This window comes from Schistocerca americana, chromosome 6, assembly GCF_021461395.2.
Source record: "Schistocerca americana isolate TAMUIC-IGC-003095 chromosome 6, iqSchAmer2.1, whole genome shotgun sequence".
Taxonomy (NCBI): Eukaryota; Metazoa; Arthropoda; class Insecta; order Orthoptera; family Acrididae; genus Schistocerca; species Schistocerca americana.
Window position 1 is genome coordinate 297112417 of NC_060124.1, and position 22454 is coordinate 297134870.

Genomic DNA, 22454 nt, shown 5'->3' on the forward strand with positions numbered 1-22454 from the left:
ATTTGCCAGTGTAGTCATGGTCGAATGTTATAACAGTGATATTGCATTTATTGGTTTTAGTGGCTATAGTCTTTTGGATTTCTAGTTAAACATTGAGGGTTTTTCCAGCCAAGGCCCATCAGCTGTTTGTACTGCAACTGTAAACACTGAGCTAATGGTGGCTCTGCATCATGGCCCATGAGTGTTCATCACAGTTTAATAATGTTTTAACTCACATAAAAAAAGTTTTCCATCACCTCAGTTCCGAGAGTTCTAGAATTTGTATACAGAAAATTGGAACAGAGGTAAACATAAACATCATTACCACCATTTTTATTGCTTATGAAAACCACACATTGCATGTTCTACCATCACACAGCAAGACCTTGAGAGATGGTGGTCCAGATTGCTGTACACACCAGTACCTCTAATACCCAGTAGCAGAGCCTCTTGCATTGATGCATGCCTGTATTCATTTTGGCATACTATCCACAAGTTCATCAAGGCAGTGTTGGTCCAGAATGTCACACTCCTCAATGGCGATTCGGCGTGGATCCCTCAGAGTGATTGGTGGGTCATGTCATCCATAAACAGCCCTTTTCAATCCATCCCAGGCATGTTCAATAGGGTTCATGTCTGGAGAACATGCTGGTCACTCTAGTTGAGCAATGTCATTATCCTGAAGGAAGTCATTCACAAGATGTGCATGATGGGAGCGCAAATTGTCATCCATGAAGACAAATGCCTCGAGAATGTGCTGCCAACATGGTTGCACTGTGTCGGAGGATGGCATTCACGTATCGTACAGCTATTATGGGGCCTTCCATGACCACCAGTGGCTTATGTCAGCCCCACATAATGCTACCCCAAAACAGCGGGGAGCCTCCACCTTGCTGCATTCACTGGACAGTGTGTCTAAGGCGTTTAGCCTGACCGAGTTGCCTCCAAACACGTGTCCGACGATTATCTGGTTGAAGACATATGTGACAGTCATTGGTTAAGAGAATGTGATGCCGATCCTGAGCAGTCCATTTGGCATGTTGGCCCCATCTGTACCGCACTGCTTGGTGTCATGGTTGCAAAGCTGGACCTCGCCATGGACATCGGGAGTGAAGTTGTGCGTCATGCAGAGTATTGTGCCAGCTTGAGTCATAACGTGACTTTCTGTGGCTGCATGAAAAGCATTATTCAACATGGTGATGATGCTGTCAGGGTTCCTCTGAGCCGTAATCTGTAGGTAGCAGTCATCCACAGCAGTAGTAGCCCTTGGTCAACCTGACCGAGGCATGTCATCGACAGTTCTTGTCTTTCTCTATCTCCTTCATGTCCAAACAACATCGCTTTGGTTCACTTCGAGACACTTCGAGACACATGGACACTTCCCTTGTTGAGAGCCCATCTTGGCACAAAGTAACAATGAAATCGAACTGCAGTATTGACTGTCTAGGCATAGTTGAATTACAGACAACACGAGCTGTGTACCTCCTTACTGGTGGAATGACTGGAACTGATTGGCTGTCGGACCCTCTCCGTCTAATAGGTGCTGGTCATGCATGGTTGTTTACATCTCTGGGTGGGCTTAGTGACATCTCTGTACAGTCAAAGGGACTATGTCTGTGATACAATATCCACAGTCAATGTGTATCTTCAGGAGTTCTGGGAACGAAGGTGATGCAAAACTTTTTTATGTGTGTATATTTTGTGATGATAAGACTTATGGATAAGAATTTTATTTGCTTCTTTTACTAAGTAAAAGGACACAAGTACATTATTTGTCACATGAATCATGTGAATCAATGCTACTACTTACATGGTTGTAATTTATCATAATGCTCTTACTCATGAATATCCACATGCCTTTTTTGGATCAATCTCATGATTATCATAATGATCAAAACCAGTTATTGAAGTCAATAAATAAACTTGCGATCAAAGACTGTTTGGTTTCCACATATTATCAAACACTGAATCGCTGTTACCACCAAGGTGATCATGACACCACTCATTAACTATTATTTATTATTCCAGCAATGGAAAATGCATGCCCCTCCCCCCCCCCCCCCCCCCCCCCACACACACACACACACAAATGACACATAGAAGATAGTGTGTTCCACTATTGTGTCCCACTGTTGTAGGTGGAAGTTGGGTGCAGATCTTTATTTTGTTATTACACATACATATTATGATATTTTCACAACTGTATAGGATTTCTTTCTTCCAGCATCTAATTAAAAATATAAGAACTTTGCACTTTGGCTCCCTTGCTCAGACAGCATATAAATGAAAATGGACAGGCTCCAGTTGTGCTCTACATAGTTACTGGCTTGTGGCAGGGTCCATTTAACCACTCATGATAAGATGTAAAGATATTACTACCCATGCAACCACTGTGTGGACAGCTAACTTCTTTTTGATGTAAGAAAAATTGTAAACTTTAACTGCAGGTTTCTTAATTTTAAAGAAGCTAGTGTAATTTGTGTTTACATGGACAAGATACTCTTGTTTATTGATATTATTGGCAGACTTAACATCTAACACTCTTCAATAGAAGGGGACTAATAGCTCCACCAATGAATAATTTAAAAATTTGCAGCTCATGAAGTCTTTGTATTTGTAGCTTTACAGACTGCAAACTTCCAAGTCAATCCAGAGGATCAGCTCAACAGGCTAAAGGAATTACAACCAGATAAACCAGCAATGGTCATGGAATATTGGTCAGGATGGTTTGATCACTGGATGGAGAGCAGTCACTCAACTACATCGGTTGAAAGTATGCTTTTATATTTAAACCAATAACATACTTGGAAACATTTGTTGGTTTAGAAATCAGAAAGTAATAGCTTATGTTTTGATAAATTTCTAGTGAAAGTGCACAATTAGTGTCTAGTAGATTGTGACAGACTTAGCTTGACCAGAATGCTGCATTGTGCAATATGAAAACTGATGATCAGATAATTATGTGAAGTGATCACTAGCCTCATAATGCTGATGATTAGAATTTTTATGTGTATTTAATCATTTTTAAATATTTCAAATCATTGCTACTTCTGTGTGACATAAAAATTTATTTGTAAGTACCTTATGAATTCTTATTACCAAAATCGTAATTTTTTGTAATTGGTAAGATTCAATAATTGTGTTCTTCTTTTTTTCTTCTAAAAAAGGTTTCCGTGATGTCTTGGAGAGGATAATAACATTTCCGGCATCTTTTAACCTCTACATGTTTCATGGAGGCACAAGCTTTGGATTCATGAATGGAGCAAACATTGCAGATACATTCCCAACTTATACTCCAGATGTTACTAGCTATGGTAAACCATTAGTTCACAATACATGGCTTCAGACTAAATGATAGCACTAGTAAATTGTAGGAAATAACGTGCAAGTAACTATTCTCATAATTCAGACCTCATGCTATTATACAAAATATGGAAGAACTGAACTATCTGCCTCAGCAGAGAGTGCTCTATTTATTGATGCATGAAATTTTCTGGTAAATTTTATTAGTCCAAAATAAGCCCCCAGACTTTCCAGAAATTAGAAATCCTTTAGAAACCCTTAAAGATAAATAGTGTCAAATCGAAAGACTTGCATCCAGCGAACGGTCTACCCGACGGGAGGCCCTAGTCACACGACATTTATTTTACTGCAGGATGGAGGAATAAAAGCAATGACCTGCATCTCATCAGCGACTGACCATAACTACTACATAATGTTGGACAACATTTAGCATGTTGAATTGCTCTTCCTGTAGCCTCCTGGATCTGGATCTATCTAGTGGCCTCCATGTGAAGGTATTGATGGATCCTTGTATTCTGGTTGCATCATATCATATTGTCATGGTCATTACAATGTGCAAATGGGGTTACTTCTGTCAAGGTATTGCAATTGTTGGGTGTGTCTTCAAGTTCCCTGTACCAGAAGCCCCTGTTGTAGGTCTGTGGCCCAGGACTATGATAGGGCTTCATGTGCGTGTCATGGACAACACCTCTGTATTTTTGTGTCCTTGATGTCAGATCAAACAGTGAAAAATCCAGGATGGAATAATGACAGTTATATGAGGAGATACTGATTCACAATAGGCACAACAAAAAGACTGCTATACATTTAAGCTTTCAGCAAAAAGACCTTCTTCTCAAGTACAAAACACACACACATTAATGCATGCACAACTCATACAGACATCTGTCTCTGGCCCCTGAGACCAGACTGTAAGCAACTGCACCTAATGGGAGAAGCAATCCACAGGTGGTGGGGTAAGGAGAATGCTGGGATGAGGAGAGGGAGGGATAGCAGGATAGGGCTGGGGGAGAGTGTGGTGCTACATGTGGCAGCATTCACGGATGTGGTGGGGCAGTGTAGGGCTGTTGGGTGCAATTGGGAGGCTTGAGGAGGGGGAGAGGGAGCAGAAAAGGTGAGAAGTAGAGAAGGGGAAAAAGAATAGTGTGTTCATTGGTAGAGTAGAAGGCTGTTTAGTGATGGGGTCAGAGCAGGGATGAGGACAGGTGTATGAAGGACAGGGACTAGTGAAGGGTGAGGTGAGGGAGGTTACAGAAATTAAGATATATTGCAGCAAGAGTTCCCACCTGTGCAGTTCAGAAAAACTGGTGTTGGTAGGAAGGATGCAGATAGGGTAGGCTGTGAAGCTGTCATTGTAGTGAAACACAGTGTGTTGAGCAGCATGTCCAGCAACTGGGTGGTCCAGCTGTCTCTTGCCTGCAGTTTTTTGGTGTCCATTCATGCAGACAGACAGCTTGGTCATGCTCACATAGATAGCAGCACAGTGATTGCAGCCTAGTTTGTAGATCAGATGACTGCTTTCACAGGTAGCCCAGCCTTTTATGGAACAGGTGATACCTGTGACTGGCCTGGAGTAGGTGATGATGGGAGGATGTATGGGACAGGTCTGGGATCTTGGTCTACTGCAGGGATAGGAGTCATGATGCAAGGGGTTGAGAGCAGGGGTGAAGTGCAGGTGGACAAGGATATTGCGCAGGTCCAATAGGTGGCAGAATATCATTGTGGTTGGGCTGAGAAGGATAGTTGGTAGGATATACCTTGTTTCAGGGCACAGAGGGAAGTAGTCAAAACCCTGATGGGGAATGTGCTTCAGTGTTGGGTGGTATTGGGTCATGAAGGGAGCGCTCCTTTGTGACCAGACAGAGGGAATGTGGGAGGTGATAGGTGATGCAAGAAACAAGGCCCAGGAGAATTGCTTTTGTATATAGCTGGAATGGTAATTTTGGTCTGTGAAGGCCTCACTGAGACCCTTGGTATATTTGAAGAGGGACTGCTTATCACTACAGATATGACGGCCATGGGTGGCTAGGCTATATGGAAAGGACTTCTCAGTATGGAACGAGTGGCAGATGTTGAAGCGGAGATATTGTTGGTGGTTGGTAGGTTTCATACAGACAGAGGTACTGATGCAGCTGAATCACTGAAAGGTACATAAACAAGTCTGGATTTTTGCTAGCCTTTGGATGAATCCTTTTTCAGAGCTGTAGAATATACATACATACACACAAGCACAGAACTGTACAGCTACCTTGTCTCACCTGACTGCACTGTGTTGGCACTGCTATTGAATCTAGCTTGTTTTGTTTACTGTACATTCATCTGAATGAGGTTGGTAATTTTTTTTTCATTTTTACTGTAATAAAACATTTTAAATTTAATTTAATTAATGACATATTAAGATTTGAGTGGAATCACTAGATACATTTCTCCTGCATGATTTGTGACAGTGGAACTTTGATAGCTTTATTGTTTGGTTTCAGATTATGATGCACCACTTTCAGAGGCAGGAGATTACACAGAAAAGTACACAGCAGTAAAAGAGCTTTTGGAGCAATACGCTCCCAGACAATTCCTCAAGGCAGATGCTCCAAAAGAGAGTGATAAAGTGGCCTACGCTGATGTTCCTCTTCTTGGACAGCTGACTTTAGATGAAATTGTTGCACAAGTGGTATGCTGTTATACATTTATGTATGGTTATGGGCTTGAAGGCAGTCTCAAGTGAGAGTTGCATTTTCGAAATGTAGCCGAACTCTCACCCCGCTTAACAAAACAGACATTTTAAATTTCAGTACCAGTTTGAAGAAAGCAAGAACATGTAATGGAAAAAATATTTTGTCATTCTCTGCAAAACTAACAGAAGTTTCCCCTCTCTCTCTTGAACCTTTTCATGAATTCAGAACAACTTTTTTTATTGGGGTGGGGGGGGGGGGGGGGGGGGGGGGTCACGTTGCAAAATTCACCTTGATATTTGGCCAAAAGTATTCATACTAAAGACAGACTTACACACTTTTATGTGCTAGCAGTTTTTGCCAGAAATTTTTGCTTTTTGAATGAAACATTAAACAGTAAATTGGCATATTTAAAAAATGGTTTTCATTGTTGAGATTTCCAAACAGATTAATACTGTGTGCCAGACCTTGGATTAAACCCAGAATATTGTCTATGATAGGCAAAAATCCAACTAACTTTGCCATATGAACATGCTTTATAGCCTTACTGCTTCAAAGCTTCACTCTACCAATGTTGCTCTCTGAGTATTAAAAGCTATTACTCTTTCCTATGAAGCAACTGATGCATTTAGTTTCCCTTTCGTACCTGGTGTTCCATGTCTGATAGATTCCTTCACAGAACATCTACATCTACATCCATACTCTGCAAGCCACCTGACGGTGTGTGGCGGAGGGTACCTTGAGTACCTCTATCGGTTCTCCCTTCTATTCCAGTCTCGTATTGTTCATGGAAAGAAGGATTGTTGGTATGCCTCTGTGTGGGCTCTAATCTCTCTGATTTTATCCTCATGGTCTCTTCGCGAGATATACATAGGAGGGAGCAATATACTGCTTGACTCCTTGGTGAAGGTATGTTCTCGTAACTTCAACAAAAGCCCGTACTGAACTACTGAGCGTCTCTCCTGCAGAGTCTTCCACTGGAGTTTATCTATCATCTCCGTAACACTTTTGCGATTACTAAAAGATCCTGTAATGAAGTGCACTGCTCTCTGTTTGATCTTCTCTATCTGTTCTATCAACCCTATCTGGTATGGATCCCACACTGCTGAACAGTATTCAAGCAGTGGGCGAACAAGCGTACTGTAACCTACTTCCTTTGTTTTCGGATTGCATTTCCTTAGGATTCTTCCAGTGAATCTCAGTCTGGCATCTGCTTTACCGACGATCAACTTTATATGATCATTCCATTTTAAATCACTCCTAATGCGTACTCCCAGATAATTTAGGGAATTAACTGCTTCCAGTTGCTGACCTGCTATATCGTAACTAAATGATATGGGATCTTTCTTTATATTTATTCGCAGCACATTACACTTGTCTACATTGAGATTCAATTGCCATTCCCTGCACCATTCGTCAATTCGCTGCAGATCCTCCTGCATTTCAGTACAATTTTCAATTGTTACAACCTCTTGATACACCACAGCATCATCCTCAAAAAGCCTCAGTGAACTTCCGATGTCGTCCACAAGGTCATTTATGTATACTATGAATAGCAACGGTCCTACGACACTCCCCCGTGGCACACCTGAAATCACTCTTATTTCGGAAGACTTGCCTCCATTGAGAATGACATGCTGCGTTCTGTTATCTAGGAACTCCTCAATCCAATCACACAATTGGTCTGATAGTCCATATGCTCTTACTTTGTTCATTAAACGACTGTGGGGAGCTGTATCGAATGCCTTGCGGAAGTCAAGAAACACGGCATCTACCTGGGAACCCGTGTCTATGGCCCTCTGAGTCTCGTGGACGAATAGCGCGAGCTGGGTTTCACACGACCATCTTTTTCGAAACCCATGCTGATTCCTACAGAGTAGATTTCCAGTCTCCAGAAACGTCATTATACTCGAACATAATACGTGTTCCAAAATTCTACAACTGATCGACGTTAGAGATATAGGTCTATAGTTCTGCACATCTGTTCGACGTCCCTTCTTGAAAACGGGGATGACCTGTGCCCTTTTCCAATCCTTTGGATTGCTACACTCTTCTAAAAAGGACTGTAATTAAATGATGTATAAAACTGATGGAAAATAAATAGTGATATGCAGAAAGGCAAGTACCCACAATAGACAAGAGTCAGATAGAAAGTGTTTATTATTATTATTATTGTTATAACCTTATTTGAAATGAAGCTTAAATTCTTTTGTGGGAAGATACATAACTAAATTTATAGCATAGATCAGTTCATAATCACATTTTGCATTTGAGACTGGTTTAGCTTCTGGCTGTGATTCCGTTTCATCACATTTCATTTATTTATTACAACACCCCATTCATGCTCTCTGCAACAACTTAATACATGTATTGTATTCTGTGAATTTTCCTTTTGCTTCTGAGCCTTATTGAAGACCCTGTATCATGGCAGTGACACGTCTATAGCGACTGAAATTTCTCAGGCCAATTCTTGCTACTCTTCTTTGCATAAAATCAAACTGCAAAGTCAGATTTGATTGGAATGGATCCCAGAGACAACTACAATACTCTAACTCAAACATAACCAAGGATCGTTTCATTTCTTCCTTCACTGCACTTGAGGGACCCTACAAAAACCATATCACAAGAAAGAAGACCTTGTTTTGCAGCACAGCTAGCAACATACTAAATTTATGTACTTCATCAGAGAGAACGGTCCCCTTGAACCCTCTCTGTCTCCCTGAAAATTACAGACACATTTTGCACTTCACAAAGCACAAAAACATAAATATTGTATGACTGCAATTTTAGTGAGTCACAATTGGCATCAGCCAACAAATACAAATAACTGGGAGAAACAATTAGTGCTGAGGTAAAATGGACCAGTCTTGAAAGCTCAGTCATATATAAAGCAGGTGGCAGACTGTGGGTCATTGATAGGGTACTGGGAAAAATCTACTTGCAAAATCCTTTTGTATCTCTCCTAGAATAATGCTTAAGTGTGTAGACTCTATATCAGATAGGACAAACAGGGGATATCAAACATATACAAAGAAAGGCAACAAAATGGTCACAGGTTTGCTTAATTCATTATGAAGCATCACTGAAATCCTAAAGATGCTAGAAGATAGATGGTGACATATGAAATAAAGACACTTTTGCTATCAACACTTTTATGGTAAATTGCCAAGGCATTCATAACAAGGTTTGTGAATTTACTACCTTCCTGAAATTATTCTCAGATCTCAGAGCTGAATAAAACCTGAAGTAGAAAACTGTGAAATATTTAATGAGGCAAGGAACATACAGTTAGATGCCGTAGGAGAGGGAGTGTTCCTTGCAGTAGACAAAAATATTGTGTCTGTTGAGGTCAAAACAGAGTCTGACTGTGAAGTCACCTGGATGCGAGTAACTGACCTAGGTGAACAGAAGACAATTGGCAATCATCAAACATTTTTATTGGCCACCCGATTCTGCCATAACAGTCGTGGAATTATTTAAAGACTATCTATGCTCAGTTGTTTTTAAATGTCCTAATTATGAAATGTTGGTTGGAGGTTGTGTACTTGGTGTTATAATTGATTAAAATTGATTTACTCAAGAAAATTTGGATTCACAATGTCTGTGATTTCAGGTGTCCCCCCCCCCCCCTCCCCCACACCACCCCTCACCCCAGACCAAAATCCTACATTCAGTTAAGCTTATACATAATCAACTCGACTTGTTTGGCATGCAGTATATATATCCCTACAAAGAATCATAATTACTCCTTTGATAACATAAGAAGTAAAAGTCACCTACAGACCTTACCACAGAATAAAAAGTCACATGAAAAAGGTGTGAAATCCAATGGGATCAAATTTTACAACCAATTTTTTTCACATCTCAAATTAATCAAACAAACTATAGAAGCAGAAGCCAAACTGAAGAAAAACTTTGTATTACATCATTTTTATTGTGCTATAGGATTTCTAGAAACTTCTTTTCTTCCAAGTAATTACTCTATCCCTGACATTTAGTTTCATTTAATTGTGATCTACCTGATGCATCACATATAAACTGGACAATTATGTATTGATTTGGTCTATGGTGCTATGCTGCTGAAAGTGACAAATAAATATGGGTTTTGACAGTTCTTTTACTTTCACTGGGGGTAGAGTTCTTTATGATGCAACTACTCTCTCTCTCTCTCTCTCTCTCTCTCTCTCTCTCTCTCTCTCTCTCACCCGCCCACACACCCACCCACCCACCCGCCCACACACACACAATTGACATGAAGAGAAAAGGTTGAAATTGATCAAATGCATCAAGATAGGACAAATGTTAGGACCATGACTAACAGCGATTTTCATGCTTATGGTGTAAATACAGGTATCAGGCTTCATTTTTTCTACAGTCTCTTCTCTTAATAAAAGTTTGTAGCTTGCAGCTCTAAGTTCTAATGGATGTTGTATTAGTTCAGCCTGCAAGAAGCTAAAATATATTCTCAAATGCAACTATTATTTTTCTCCTGAAATAGTAATTATTATAAGAGATATACAGGGTGATTATAAATAAAGTTACAGTTTCAAAATACTAAGTTAGAAACACTGCTCAGAATGACGTCAGATTTGTATGGAAGATTACACTGAATTGCCAAAGAAACTGGTGTAGGCATGTGCATTCAAATACACAGCCATATAAACAGACAGAATATGGCACTGTGGTCGGCAATGCTTATATAAGACAACATGTGTGTGGCACAGTTGTTACTCAGTTATTGGGGCTACAATGGCAGGTTATCAAAATTTAAGTGAGTTTGAATATGGTGTTATAGTCGATGCATGAGCGATGGTACACAGCATCTCTGAGGTAGCAATGAAGTGGGGATTTTCCCATATGACCATTTCACAAGTGTACTGTGAATATCAGGAATCCAGTAAAACATCAAATCTCTGACATCGCTGTGGCCAGAAAAAGATCCTGCAGGAACGGGACCAACAATGACCCATTCATGTCTATTGTGCATTCCCATAGACTTGGGCAATCCCAGCAGCGCAATGCAGTACCCCACACATCCAGAATTGCTACAGAGTGGCTCCAGGAACACTCTTCTGAGTTTAAACACTACCACTGGCCACTAAACTCCCCTGACATGAACATTACTGAGCACATCTGGGATGCCTTGCAACATGCTGTTCAGAAGATAACTCCACCCCATTGTACTCTTACAGATTTATGGACAGCCCTGCAGGATTCATGGTGTCATTTCTCTCCAGCACTACTTCAGACATTAGTCAAGTCCACGCCACATCGTGTTGCGGCATTTCTGCATGCTGGCGCGGGGGCCCCACACAGTATTAGGCAGGTGTACTAGTTTCTTTCACTCTTCTGTGTATCGAAGAAGGGCAGAATGTTATGGAAACAAAGAAAAATTAATGAAAATTTTCCCATTAGAGTATGCTGTAAGCGTCTTAATGAAAATGGGTTTGGCTACAAATGACAGATGAATCCCAATACAATGGCTACGGGTTGAGTTAAAATTAAACCAACCATACTGTGCCATGTGTATGACTGCACATGTTTCACATTCTACTGTTGTGGCACTGTTAATTAGGTAAGTCCATCCACCATGGCATTGAATGGGAAAAATCAGTTTGTAATTGTCCTGAAGCCAAAAACTGCATAAAAAGTGACAGTGAAATCAGTTTTTAATCATCCTGAGGCCAAAACCAACATCAGTTTTTAATTGTTGTGAGACTGGTGCAAGACATGTGCAGAATGCTGTCCACCTTTTCTGCTACAAATTGAAATAGATAAACAGTATGTTCCAAATGATTAATGGAAAATCTCATGTAAAGATGTGAAACAAATACTAACAAAGAGATAGAGGAGCTGGCCAGTACTTACCTCAATTCAGTACAGCCAATAGATACACAAAACAGAACAGAAAATTTACGTATCCTAGCTTTCGTAACTCTCCTTCATCAGGGAGGAGAGAGGGGGAGAAAGGGGAAGAAGGGAAAGTGGATTCAGATACTCACAACCCAGGTTATAAAGCAACAGGAGTAAGGTAAACAGGGGGGGTAGCAAAGATGGAGGCATGGGTGTCAGAGGGAAGACAAAGATATTCTACTGTAAAATATATTCTACTGTAATACAGTTACAGCGTATTGAAAATGGAGCTTTCATTATGATCACCTTGTGTAAGTAAGTGTGTTAAGCGTTTGTGATATACTCATTAAAGTGAACACAATACATACAAAATTAGCACAGCATGTAAATAAGTGAAATCTTTACAATGTCTGTTTATCAAGAGTATTTTGTCACCGACAACAATTGGTTATCTCAATTTGTGATTTAAAAACACTATACTGATTTTTTTCATAATTCTTCTGCAGATAAGAACAATTACATTGTGATGTGTAATATGTTTTAGGATGCAGGAGACTGGGTTAATTCAACGGAGATTCTGCCAATGGAATATCTTGATATCAACAATGGCAATGGCCAAAGTTATGGGTTTGTGCTTTATCGAAAGACTGGCGTAACAATTGGAGAAAGCTCGGTCTTACAAATTATTGGACGTGTCCGAGATCTTGCTATAGTGCTTATAGATGGAGAAAGCAAAACTGACCCTCTTACCTCAGTTATACAGTTAGAGGGATTTGGTTTCTGGGAACAGAGGTATTGGACAGTTTGATAATATTTTTTATTGCTAGTCTAAACTACGAAAGTAGCAGCTTGTCTAACAGACAGTGGACAAGCCAGTTTATGTATTAGGTAATGCATACATGTGGGTGAACAGATGAAGGCGAGATGCAACAGATATATACACATTATTCAAATAATACCATTTCTATGTATACAAATTTGAATTACAGTATTACATCCACATAAAATCTATGTTTAGGAATTTTGTGACTATAGGAGACAGTGATGGTGATGGGCATATCTATTTAAGTTGTCATTGTATAATTTAAATATTCATCAGTAGAATAGAAGCACTGATGCTGTAAATTAGATGACGGATATGTTGTAGAGGTTGTTGCTTCAGTATTTTTTTTTTATTTATTTATTTTTTTTTAAGGTGTGGTCATAAAATTTTAATTAACACATCAAAGTAATAAACCTACATAATTAATTAGTTGCTTGTTTGCAGGTACATGTCTGCAGTACTGGTATGCATTGAAACCCTTGCACTACAGTACCACAGTATGTCGTTAGAAGGCTAAAACGAAATGGTGCTGCCCATCTTCGCTTTAACAGTGTGCTGTGCCACTTTTGTTTTGGTTTCTGTAGCAGTATACTATGGTAATGTGATGCAGGGATTGCAGACCTGTACCTACAAACAAATAACTAATTAGTTATGTAAGTTTACTGTTTCAAGACAATAATTAGCATTTTATGGCTACCCCTCATATGTGTTCAGGAACTTACTTATCAAGTGTAAGTCCCCATATATAAAGTGCATTTCTGACACCAGGAAGTGTCAATTTGGGTTAAATGTAATTACCTGCTGTGTGGTGTGTTATGTTCATGTATATCCCAAGATACCTCTTCCCCCCAGACTGGTATCCTTATCTGTACCATTTGTTTGAAAGACCATGACAGTTTCTGTAATGCATCTAAAGGGTAAAGAAGGAACACCTGAAAGCTGAAAGAGGATTTTACATGAGGCTCAAGGGTTTTCACGCATTTGTGATTCTGATGGTCATTTTTTGTGATCCGAAAGTTCCAATAGCTGTATTTCAGTTTCTTTAAAGTATGACACCTCATTTAACACTTAAGAGACCAAGCCTGATATCAGCTTGGGCAATAACTTTGTGTTAAAAAGACTGTGCCTGAGTCATGCCGTGATTTTCTTGACATGTGAGCCCCTTATCACTTGAAAACTGGACCCATTTCATATGACAACAATGTATGAACATCTCACTAGCTGTTCCTAGACTGGTGCTGCCTTCTGTAGTCAGTTTCTAGAATTATTTTGAAAGAAATGTTAGCGAACATAATGGCAGTTATTCCAAATGGCTGAGCCAGTATGATCACATTGACGTAATTGTGTGTGTGTGTGTGTACTCATTAGATTTCACAATTTTCTGTAATTCTGCCACAATTACATCACATTTGCTGAGTGAGCAAGAACTTTTGGAAACTCAATTGGAAGAAATGCTCAATAACTCACCTTGCACCACTTCTTGGGGGGATAATCATATCTTCTGTCAGTATTATTTTAAAATTTGTATTTATCAAAAAACTAAAAGTAAGTATGAAACATAAATCTTGAAGCTTGGTTCTTTTGTAGTATATATTACTCTTGACAATACAGCAATTTCATACACTGATGACCCAAAGAAAATGGTACACCTGCCTAATATCAGGTAGGGCCCCCATGAGCATGCTGAAGTGCTGCAACACGACGTGGCACGACTTGACCTAGGTCTTAAGTAGTGCTGGAGGGAACAGACACCATGAATCCTGCAAGGCTGTCCATAAATCTGTAAAAGTGGAAGGGGGTGGAGTTCTCTTCTGAACAGCATGTTGCAAGGCATCACAGATATGCTCAGTAATGTTCATGTCTGGGGAGTTTGGTGGCCAGCAGAAGTGTTTAAACTCAGAAGAGTGTTCCTGGAGCCACTTTGTAGCAATTCTGGATGTGTGGGATGTTGCATTGTACTGCTGGAATTGCCCAAGTCCATCAGAATGCACAATGGACATGAATCGCTGCAGGTTGCTTATGTACATGTCACCTGTCAGAGTCATACCTAGATGTATCAGAGGTCACTCCAACTTCACATGCCCCACACCATTACAGAGCCCCCAACAGCTTCAACAATCCCCAACTGACATGCAGGGTTCATGGATTCATGAGGTTGTCTCCATACCGATACACATCCATCTGATTGATACAACTTGAAATGAGACTTGTCTGATGTTGGTGTTGGTGTGTCCAGGCAAGGCTTAAAGCTTTGTGTCATGCAGTTATCAAGGGTACACGAGTGAGCCTTCGGCTCCAAAAGCCCCTATCAATGATGTTTCATTGAATGGTTCGCATGCTGACACTTGTTGATGGCCCAGCATTGAAATCTGCAGAAATTTGCTGAAGGATTGCTCTTCTGTCATGTTGAACAATTCTGTTCAGTCGTTGTTGGTCCCACTCTTGCAAGATCTTTTTCTGTCCACAGCAATGTCAGAGATTTTGGAGATTTGATGTTTTACCGGATTCCTGATATTTACGGTACACTCATGAAGAGATGCTGTGTCCCATTCACTTAAATCTTGATAATGTGCCATTGTAACTGATATAACAACTGTGCCAGACAATTGTTGTCTTATATAGGCATTGCCAACTGCAGTGCTGTATTCTGCCTGTTTACATATCTCTGTATTTGAATACGCATGCCTATACTGGTCTTCAAAGTGGCTGGTCTTCAAAGTGTTAAGATGAGAATGAATGTAGGAATGTAACAGGTGGGTCTTTCTCATTCTGTTGTCAGAGTGACCTTCCCTTCATTTTTAACCTTTCACAATCTATCCCTCTCTTTTCCCTGATGATGGAGTTGTTAGATCCAAAAGCTAGAACATTCTATGTACTTTATATGTGCCCATTAGCAGCACTGACATGCCTTCTAAAGGTAAATTCTCTCCGGCAAGTCTTGCTCATAATAAACGCTTTTTACTGTTTTCTCACTACATTACGATTTCAGTTTACAAAGTTCATGGCAGGTTTCACTTAATTTTGTATGGAAATATTCTGTATGCTTATTACAGTTTGAATTACTTTGTAATCAGAACCCAAATAATTTAATTTCTGTTCTATTACCAACTAGTTAATCATCGATAGGAATAAGTGGGGAGCATGGATCATTGTTTGTAAAATTGGAATTTTAGTGTGACAATATTTTTACTGTTTGTTATTAAGCAATCATTCCATGGCCAGTTGCTAAATTTTTGTGTGACAGTGTTTACCAACTGCTTCTTCAGCATGATGATTCTTCCGGAAAACCTAGAGTTTTCAGGAATTTACATTTTATCTGGAAAAAAATTAGGGAAATCTGAGGGAATTTCAGAAATTTCATAAAATCTCAGGGAATTCTGCATTTTTAACCTAGCCTTGAAATCTAATTTTGTTTGACCTTTATAACTGACACATGAGACCGTTTTAATTTATGAATGTTATTCCTTATAAATTATCAATGTTTAAAAACTGCAGTTAAACTACTGCTTATGGCCAATAATAACTTAGCTGAGAGGAAAGAAAAGTCATTATTATAGTGCACTGCCCCTCCACCCTGCTCACCATTCTTGACACCTCCTCACACCTGGAATTAGCCATGCTGTTCTTCTTTATCATCCCCTTTTAGCAGAATTTTGATGTCATCAACAAACAGGATGGTTTTATGATCATCCATATTTAGATATGGACTGTTAATGTATAACACCATATTTAATTACATGATATCACAATAATATCTATGTAATTGTGTTAAGATTTTTTGTTAGTATGCTTGGTGTTTACTGCTTGTTTACATTTACTTAGGAATGAGCTGATCCAGCTGTTGGACGTTATAGATAATTGCAATAATGTTCAAGTTTTGAGAGCAGAATTTTATGACCCATCATGTCAAATACTTTTAAGAGGTCAAGAAATATTCATGTTTCCTGTCATCAGGTTTACTCTACATTTAAGGCATATTTTTCAATCCATTTCGTTCATTACATAAGATTTTATTTTTACTGATGAATTTTGTAAGTTCATCATAAGTTATTTTCAATAATGTTTTATAAAGGTAAGATAAAATTTTAGTGGATCTGTAGTTTTGTGCATTGTCCCTCCTATTTGAGTTGTGAACTGGAATCACCTTGCAGGTTCTCAGCAAATCTGGAAAATTGCATGCTTGGAGTGAGCAGTCACATATCTGTATCAGTGCTTCATTTAAATTTAATGCCCTCTTGTTTAAGACTGTTTCTGGGATACCATCAATACCTGCTGAGTTTCAGTTTTTTAGCCCTTTTACTACTCTTCCTACTTCACCTTATATGGCTGTACTGATTTGCTTTGGTGTAGAACATGTCCTTATTTCATGTTTATCATCTTGGGTAGAGTTGCTTATGTTTGAGTTATCATATTCTCTGCTCTAACATTAAAAAAAGTTTTAAATGTGGTCATCTGTGTGACTTGGTTCCTGACATGAAATATTTTCTTTATCTGAAGACTTTCATAAATGTTCCAATAAAATACATCTCATGCTATCAGTCTATTATTATTCAATAAATTCTATTCAGTTCTGTTTCATTGCATTTTATAAAGGTAGTAAAACGGTTCACCTCATCTGAGCATTAAGAACTTATTCTATTTCTTTGCATTCTTTTCCTTTCAAAATATTTGAGCAACCATATCTTTTGTGTAGCTTGAGGCTTTCCCGATGGACATGTTGTATATATGGTTCTCGGGCGAGACGTCGGATGTCATAGTGAAAACTCCACAATATTTTGTCAGCGCAACTGGCCGACATCTCCAGGTGCGACGAACACACTGCTAAGGCAGGACCAGGGCCCCCTATTTATGCCAGTTTTAGGCAGGAAGTGCGCATGCGTGGATGCGCCAAATTCGATGGCCGATATAGACGATATCAACTGATAGCTGGAAGGACAGTAACGCCACCTACAGATGAAGAACCAAATACTTTGGAGCACGCGCGGAGGCTGCCGCTGCTGCTCTGTGCTGGCATCGGCCACCCCAGTGACCTCTATCGGAAGCCGCAAGCGCGGAGGCTGCCGCTGTTACTCTGTGCTGCCATCCGCCGTCCCAGCAACCTCTGTCGGAAGCCGCAACCAAAAATGCGCGTCCACGTAGGCGCCGTGATTATCCTCCCATTGTCAACAGAATATTTATGTTGCTGGCGAATCGTCGTCCGTCTTATGACCAATAGTATTCCTCTCTGCTCGAAGTGACTTAAATATGGCCAGTGCTGGATCCCAAGCTGTACTAAGCTGAAAGCCCATGTCTCTGTTTACAAGATTCGTTGAGCAACGTATTTCCACTGCTTCCTTAATAACACTGTCCCAGTACGAACTCGTCAATGCGAGAATTTTTGTATGTTGATAATTCATAGAATGGCCTGTACTGAGACAATGCTTGGCCACTGCAGACTTTTCTGGTTGCTCCAGACGAGTGTAGCATCGGTGTTCAGTGCATCTCTCTTCTACAGTGCGACAAGTTTGTCCGATGTACGACATGCCGCAGCTACAAGGAATCTCGTAAACACCGGGTCTTCTTAGGCCAAGGCTGTCCTTAGATGAGCCCAAGAGAGCTCTGAGATTTGCTGGTGGATGAAAAACATATTTAACTTTATGCCTCTTCAATAATCTTCCTATTTTTGAAGAGACACCGCCGATGTATGGCAAGATGACCATTCCCCTATGTTCTTCGCCTTCTTCCACTTCCTCATGTTGGGTAACCCGCTTCGGTTGTAAGGCACGGTGAATCTCCCGTTCGGAGTATCCATTTTGTTGGAAAATGGTACGCAGATGGAGTAGCTCATTGGATAAGCTGGCTCATGCTCTGTGGACCAACGTCCTCAGTACGCCACTTCGTTGCCAAGGATGGTGACAGCTGGTGGCCTGTAAGTATACGTCCGTGTGCATTGGTTTATGGTACACTGCGTGACCTAATGTGCCATCTTCTTTTCTCCGTACCAACACGTCCAGGAATGGAAGTTCGCCGTTTTTCTCCATCTCCATCATGAACTTGATGTTGGGATGAAGCGAGTTAAGATGCTCAAGAAAAACATTCAGCAATGCAATGCCGTGAGGCCAGATAACAACACTCACTTCATCCCAACATCAAGTTCATGATGGAGATGGAGAAAAATGGCGAACTTCCATTCCTGGACGTGTTGGTACGGAGAAAAGAAGATGGCACATTAGGTCACGCAGTGTACCATAAACCAATGCACACGGACGTATACTTACAGGCCACCAGCTGTCACCATCCTTGGCAACGAAGTGGCGTACTGAGGACGTTGGTCCACAGAGCATGAGCCAGCTTATCCAATGAGCTACTCCATCTGCGTACCATTTTCCAACAAAATGGATACTCCGAACGGGAGATTCACCGTGCCTTACAACCGAAGCGGGTTACCCAACATGAGGAAGTGGAAGAAGGCGAAGAACATAGGGGAATGGTCATCTTGCCATACATCGGCGGTGTCTCTTCAAAAATAGGAAGATTATTGAAGAGGCATAAAGTTAAATATGTTTTTCATCCACCAGCAAATCTCAGAGCTCTCTTGGGCTCATCTAAGGACAGCCTTGGCCTAAGAAGACCCGGTGTTTACGAGATTCCTTGTAGCTGCGGCATGTCGTACATCGGACAAACTTGTCGCACTGTAGAAGAGAGATGCACTGAACACCGATGCTACACTCGTCTGGAGCAACCAGAAAAGTCTGCAGTGGCCAAGCATTGTCTCAGTACAGGCCATTCTATGAATTATCAACATACAAAAATTCTCGCATTGACGAGTTCGTACTGGGACAGTGTTATTAAGGAAGCAGTGGAAATACGTTGCTCAACGAATCTTGTAAACAGAGACATGGGCTTTCAGCTTAGTACAGCTTGGGATCCAGCACTGGCCATATTTAAGTCACTTCGAGCAGAGAGGAATACTATTGGTCATAAGACGGACGACGATTCGCCAGCAACATAAATATTCTGTTGACAATGGGAGGATAATCACGGCGCCTACGTGGACGCGCATTTTTGGTTGCGGCTTCCGACAGAGGTTGCTGGGGCGGCGGATGGCAGCACAGAGTAACAGCGGCAGCCTCCGCGCTTGCGGCTTCCGATAGAGGTCACTGGGGTGGCCGATGCCAGCACAGAGCAGCAGCGGCAGCCTCCGCGCGTGCTCCAAAGTATTTGGTTCTTCATCTGTAGGTGGCGTTACTGTCCTTCCAGCTATCAGTTGATATCGTCTATATCGGCCATCGAATTTGGCGCATCCACGCATGCGCACTTCCTGCCTAAAACTGGCATAAATAGGGGGCCCTGGTCCTGCCTTAGCAGTGTGTTCGTCGCACCTGGAGATGTCGGCCAGTTGCGCTGACAAAATATTGTGGAGTTTTCACTATGACATCCGACGTCTCGCCCGAGAACCATATATAAAACCATATCTTCATTTCTGTGATAAATTATTCCATTATTATTTCATCTGTCTTCTGCAAAAATATTATAATCAATGCCTATGCCTTTGTTATAACATGTAAATAGTATTCTTACTATGAAATGGTTACAGTAATGCCAGCACAACACTGAATGCAGATGGCAGTGTGCCACACACACTGGATATACTGGTTGAGAACTGGGGACGAAACAATTTTGGAAGTCTTCTCAATGACAAGGATTTTGATCAGCGGAAAGGAATTGTGTCAGGACCTGTACTGGTTAATGGGACAGCTCTTTCAGACTGGCAAATATTTGCTCTTCAATTCAAGAAGAAATGGTTACAGAGGTTAGACTGCACACAGAGTCTTTGCTTTAAGACGTTGATATGATACAATTTCTGTTATAGTATCTCGGTTAAATTTTGTCCTTTTCATACTTGAGAATAAGATATAAATTATAACTACTCATTTCATTATGCATTTTGTGTCAGACTGACTGGATGGCAACCAATAAGTGAAGAATCAGTTCGTGGACCTGTACTTATTCGTGCCACCTTCAATGTTGATTCTACACCACAAGACACTTTCATTGATATGAGTGCCTGGGGGAAAGGATCAGTCTTCCTGAATGGCTTCCCTCTTGGCCGCTACTTCAATCTTGGCCCCCAGAGAACGTTATATGTGCCTGCTCCATTGCTTATCCAGGGGGAAAATGAGGTAAGTGCAAGTGAAATAGGTCAATTCAGTACTAGACATGGTAATTAGTGTACCTACTTGAAGTACTTGAATTTCTACTGTTGGGTGATGGCTGATTGTGTTATCTTCTTGGTGTAATTTGTTCTCGTGTATTATGATTTCGTCATAATACATTACAAAGTTATCATAATTTTAAAAAAAGCATGGTATAAATCTAATGAAAAATTTAAATGAACAGCCACACTTTTGTGACATGCAAATAATTTGAATGCACTGTCGAAGATTTTCATAGATGTCAAGGAAGTTAAAAAGAATGGAGCTGTGCTACAGATTCAGATCATTATGAGTGGACAGTTAGAGACCTGAAATGCTGAATATGATTAAGAAGAATGAATTGTAATAAGATAAATTGGTAATAGTGCTCCATTTTCAGATCTTTTGTCTTCTTGTTCTCATAACATATGGATCCTCATCAATGTGGGGACTCTGAGTGAACTGCCCTGTCTTTACACCATTCCCCAATCAATCCCTATTTTTCCCCTAATAAAAGAACATACAAGTTATAAAAGCTAGGAACAGTATTTTGTACTTTTATGTATTGCTGTTGGCAGTACCTTGAATTTCACTGCCTGAATATAAGTTATGGTCAGCCAGAATTTAACAGTTTTCTCTGTTGAATTTTCATTTTGACACAATTAAATATTTGTTATTTTAGTTATATCTGTCCCATTCCTCTCTCTAGATGAAGAAACCTAGTCTGCTACTGTCTGATAATATTTTTTGAAGTTTTTAGTTACCTATTATCAGTGGTCTAAAACTGCCTATGAGATCCTGGTTACGAATTTGAAGCACAAATGCCATTTAACAAATATAAGAAATGTAATATAAGGTACTGTTGAAACATTGTCATCGCTAGCACACTATTTGTCTTGTTTGCTACATACTTGATAGTTCACAAGAATAGTGAGAATTCAGAAATCTGCCGTATGTACAACCTAGTTCTCAGTGTCTCAACCTGACTTTCTCAATTAAACCCTGAAATGAGATCCTCTCTCCTTGATACCCTCATTACTTCACCAAATATCTCATTATATCACCCTCATAACCTCCATAACATTCTAGTCAAACCATCTAAAATAACGAAACCACTCCAAGCTTCTACCCTTGCAATTGTTCCTGCCCCATGCGCCCACCCACTACCACCTACTGCAGCTCCACCACTGGTGAATTCTACAATAACAAAGTCAGAGCAGTTTGTGAAATGATGTATGTTGTTTGTTTATCTACTAACTTGTGACTACTGCACAGCATTTTATTTAGGAGTGACCACCACTAACTTGTCTGAGTATGTGAAATCAGCATAGGAGAAATGTCAACCATGGGGACACCCAGCACAAGTTGCTGAAATTACGTGTATATGTAGTTTGCGCTGAAATTTTGACACAAATGTGGTGGCTGAAGAACACAATATAACTAAAATATGAAAAGAAAGGTACAGGAAAAACAAGTTGGTATTTGAAGCACGTTGAAACTGTACAACATATATTTATCATATTGAAATTCCTCATGTAATGTCAACTTGGGTGTGATTGCAGCAAACAAAGATTCAACACTTTAAGTAAAGTTGTTAACGATGCTTCTTATGTTTTCCATAGCGAGTATGAAGCCCTGATCTTATGATAGGAA

At 40.2% G+C, this 22454-nt stretch overlaps 1 protein-coding gene across 1 annotated transcript in view; it reads left to right on the plus strand.

Annotated features, from left to right (window-relative positions):
- The window catches only part of LOC124619394 (beta-galactosidase-1-like protein 2), an 82363-nt gene that overhangs the window by 38729 nt on the left and 21180 nt on the right, over window positions 1–22454 (plus strand). Inside the window, exons 6-11 of the mRNA XM_047145746.1 lie at window positions 2600–2752; window positions 3147–3293; window positions 5763–5950; window positions 12349–12596; window positions 20204–20419; window positions 20564–20789. Of these exons, the coding sequence (XP_047001702.1) occupies window positions 2600–2752; window positions 3147–3293; window positions 5763–5950; window positions 12349–12596; window positions 20204–20419; window positions 20564–20789 (1178 nt within the window). The remainder of the gene's footprint in view (window positions 1–2599; window positions 2753–3146; window positions 3294–5762; window positions 5951–12348; window positions 12597–20203; window positions 20420–20563; window positions 20790–22454) is intronic.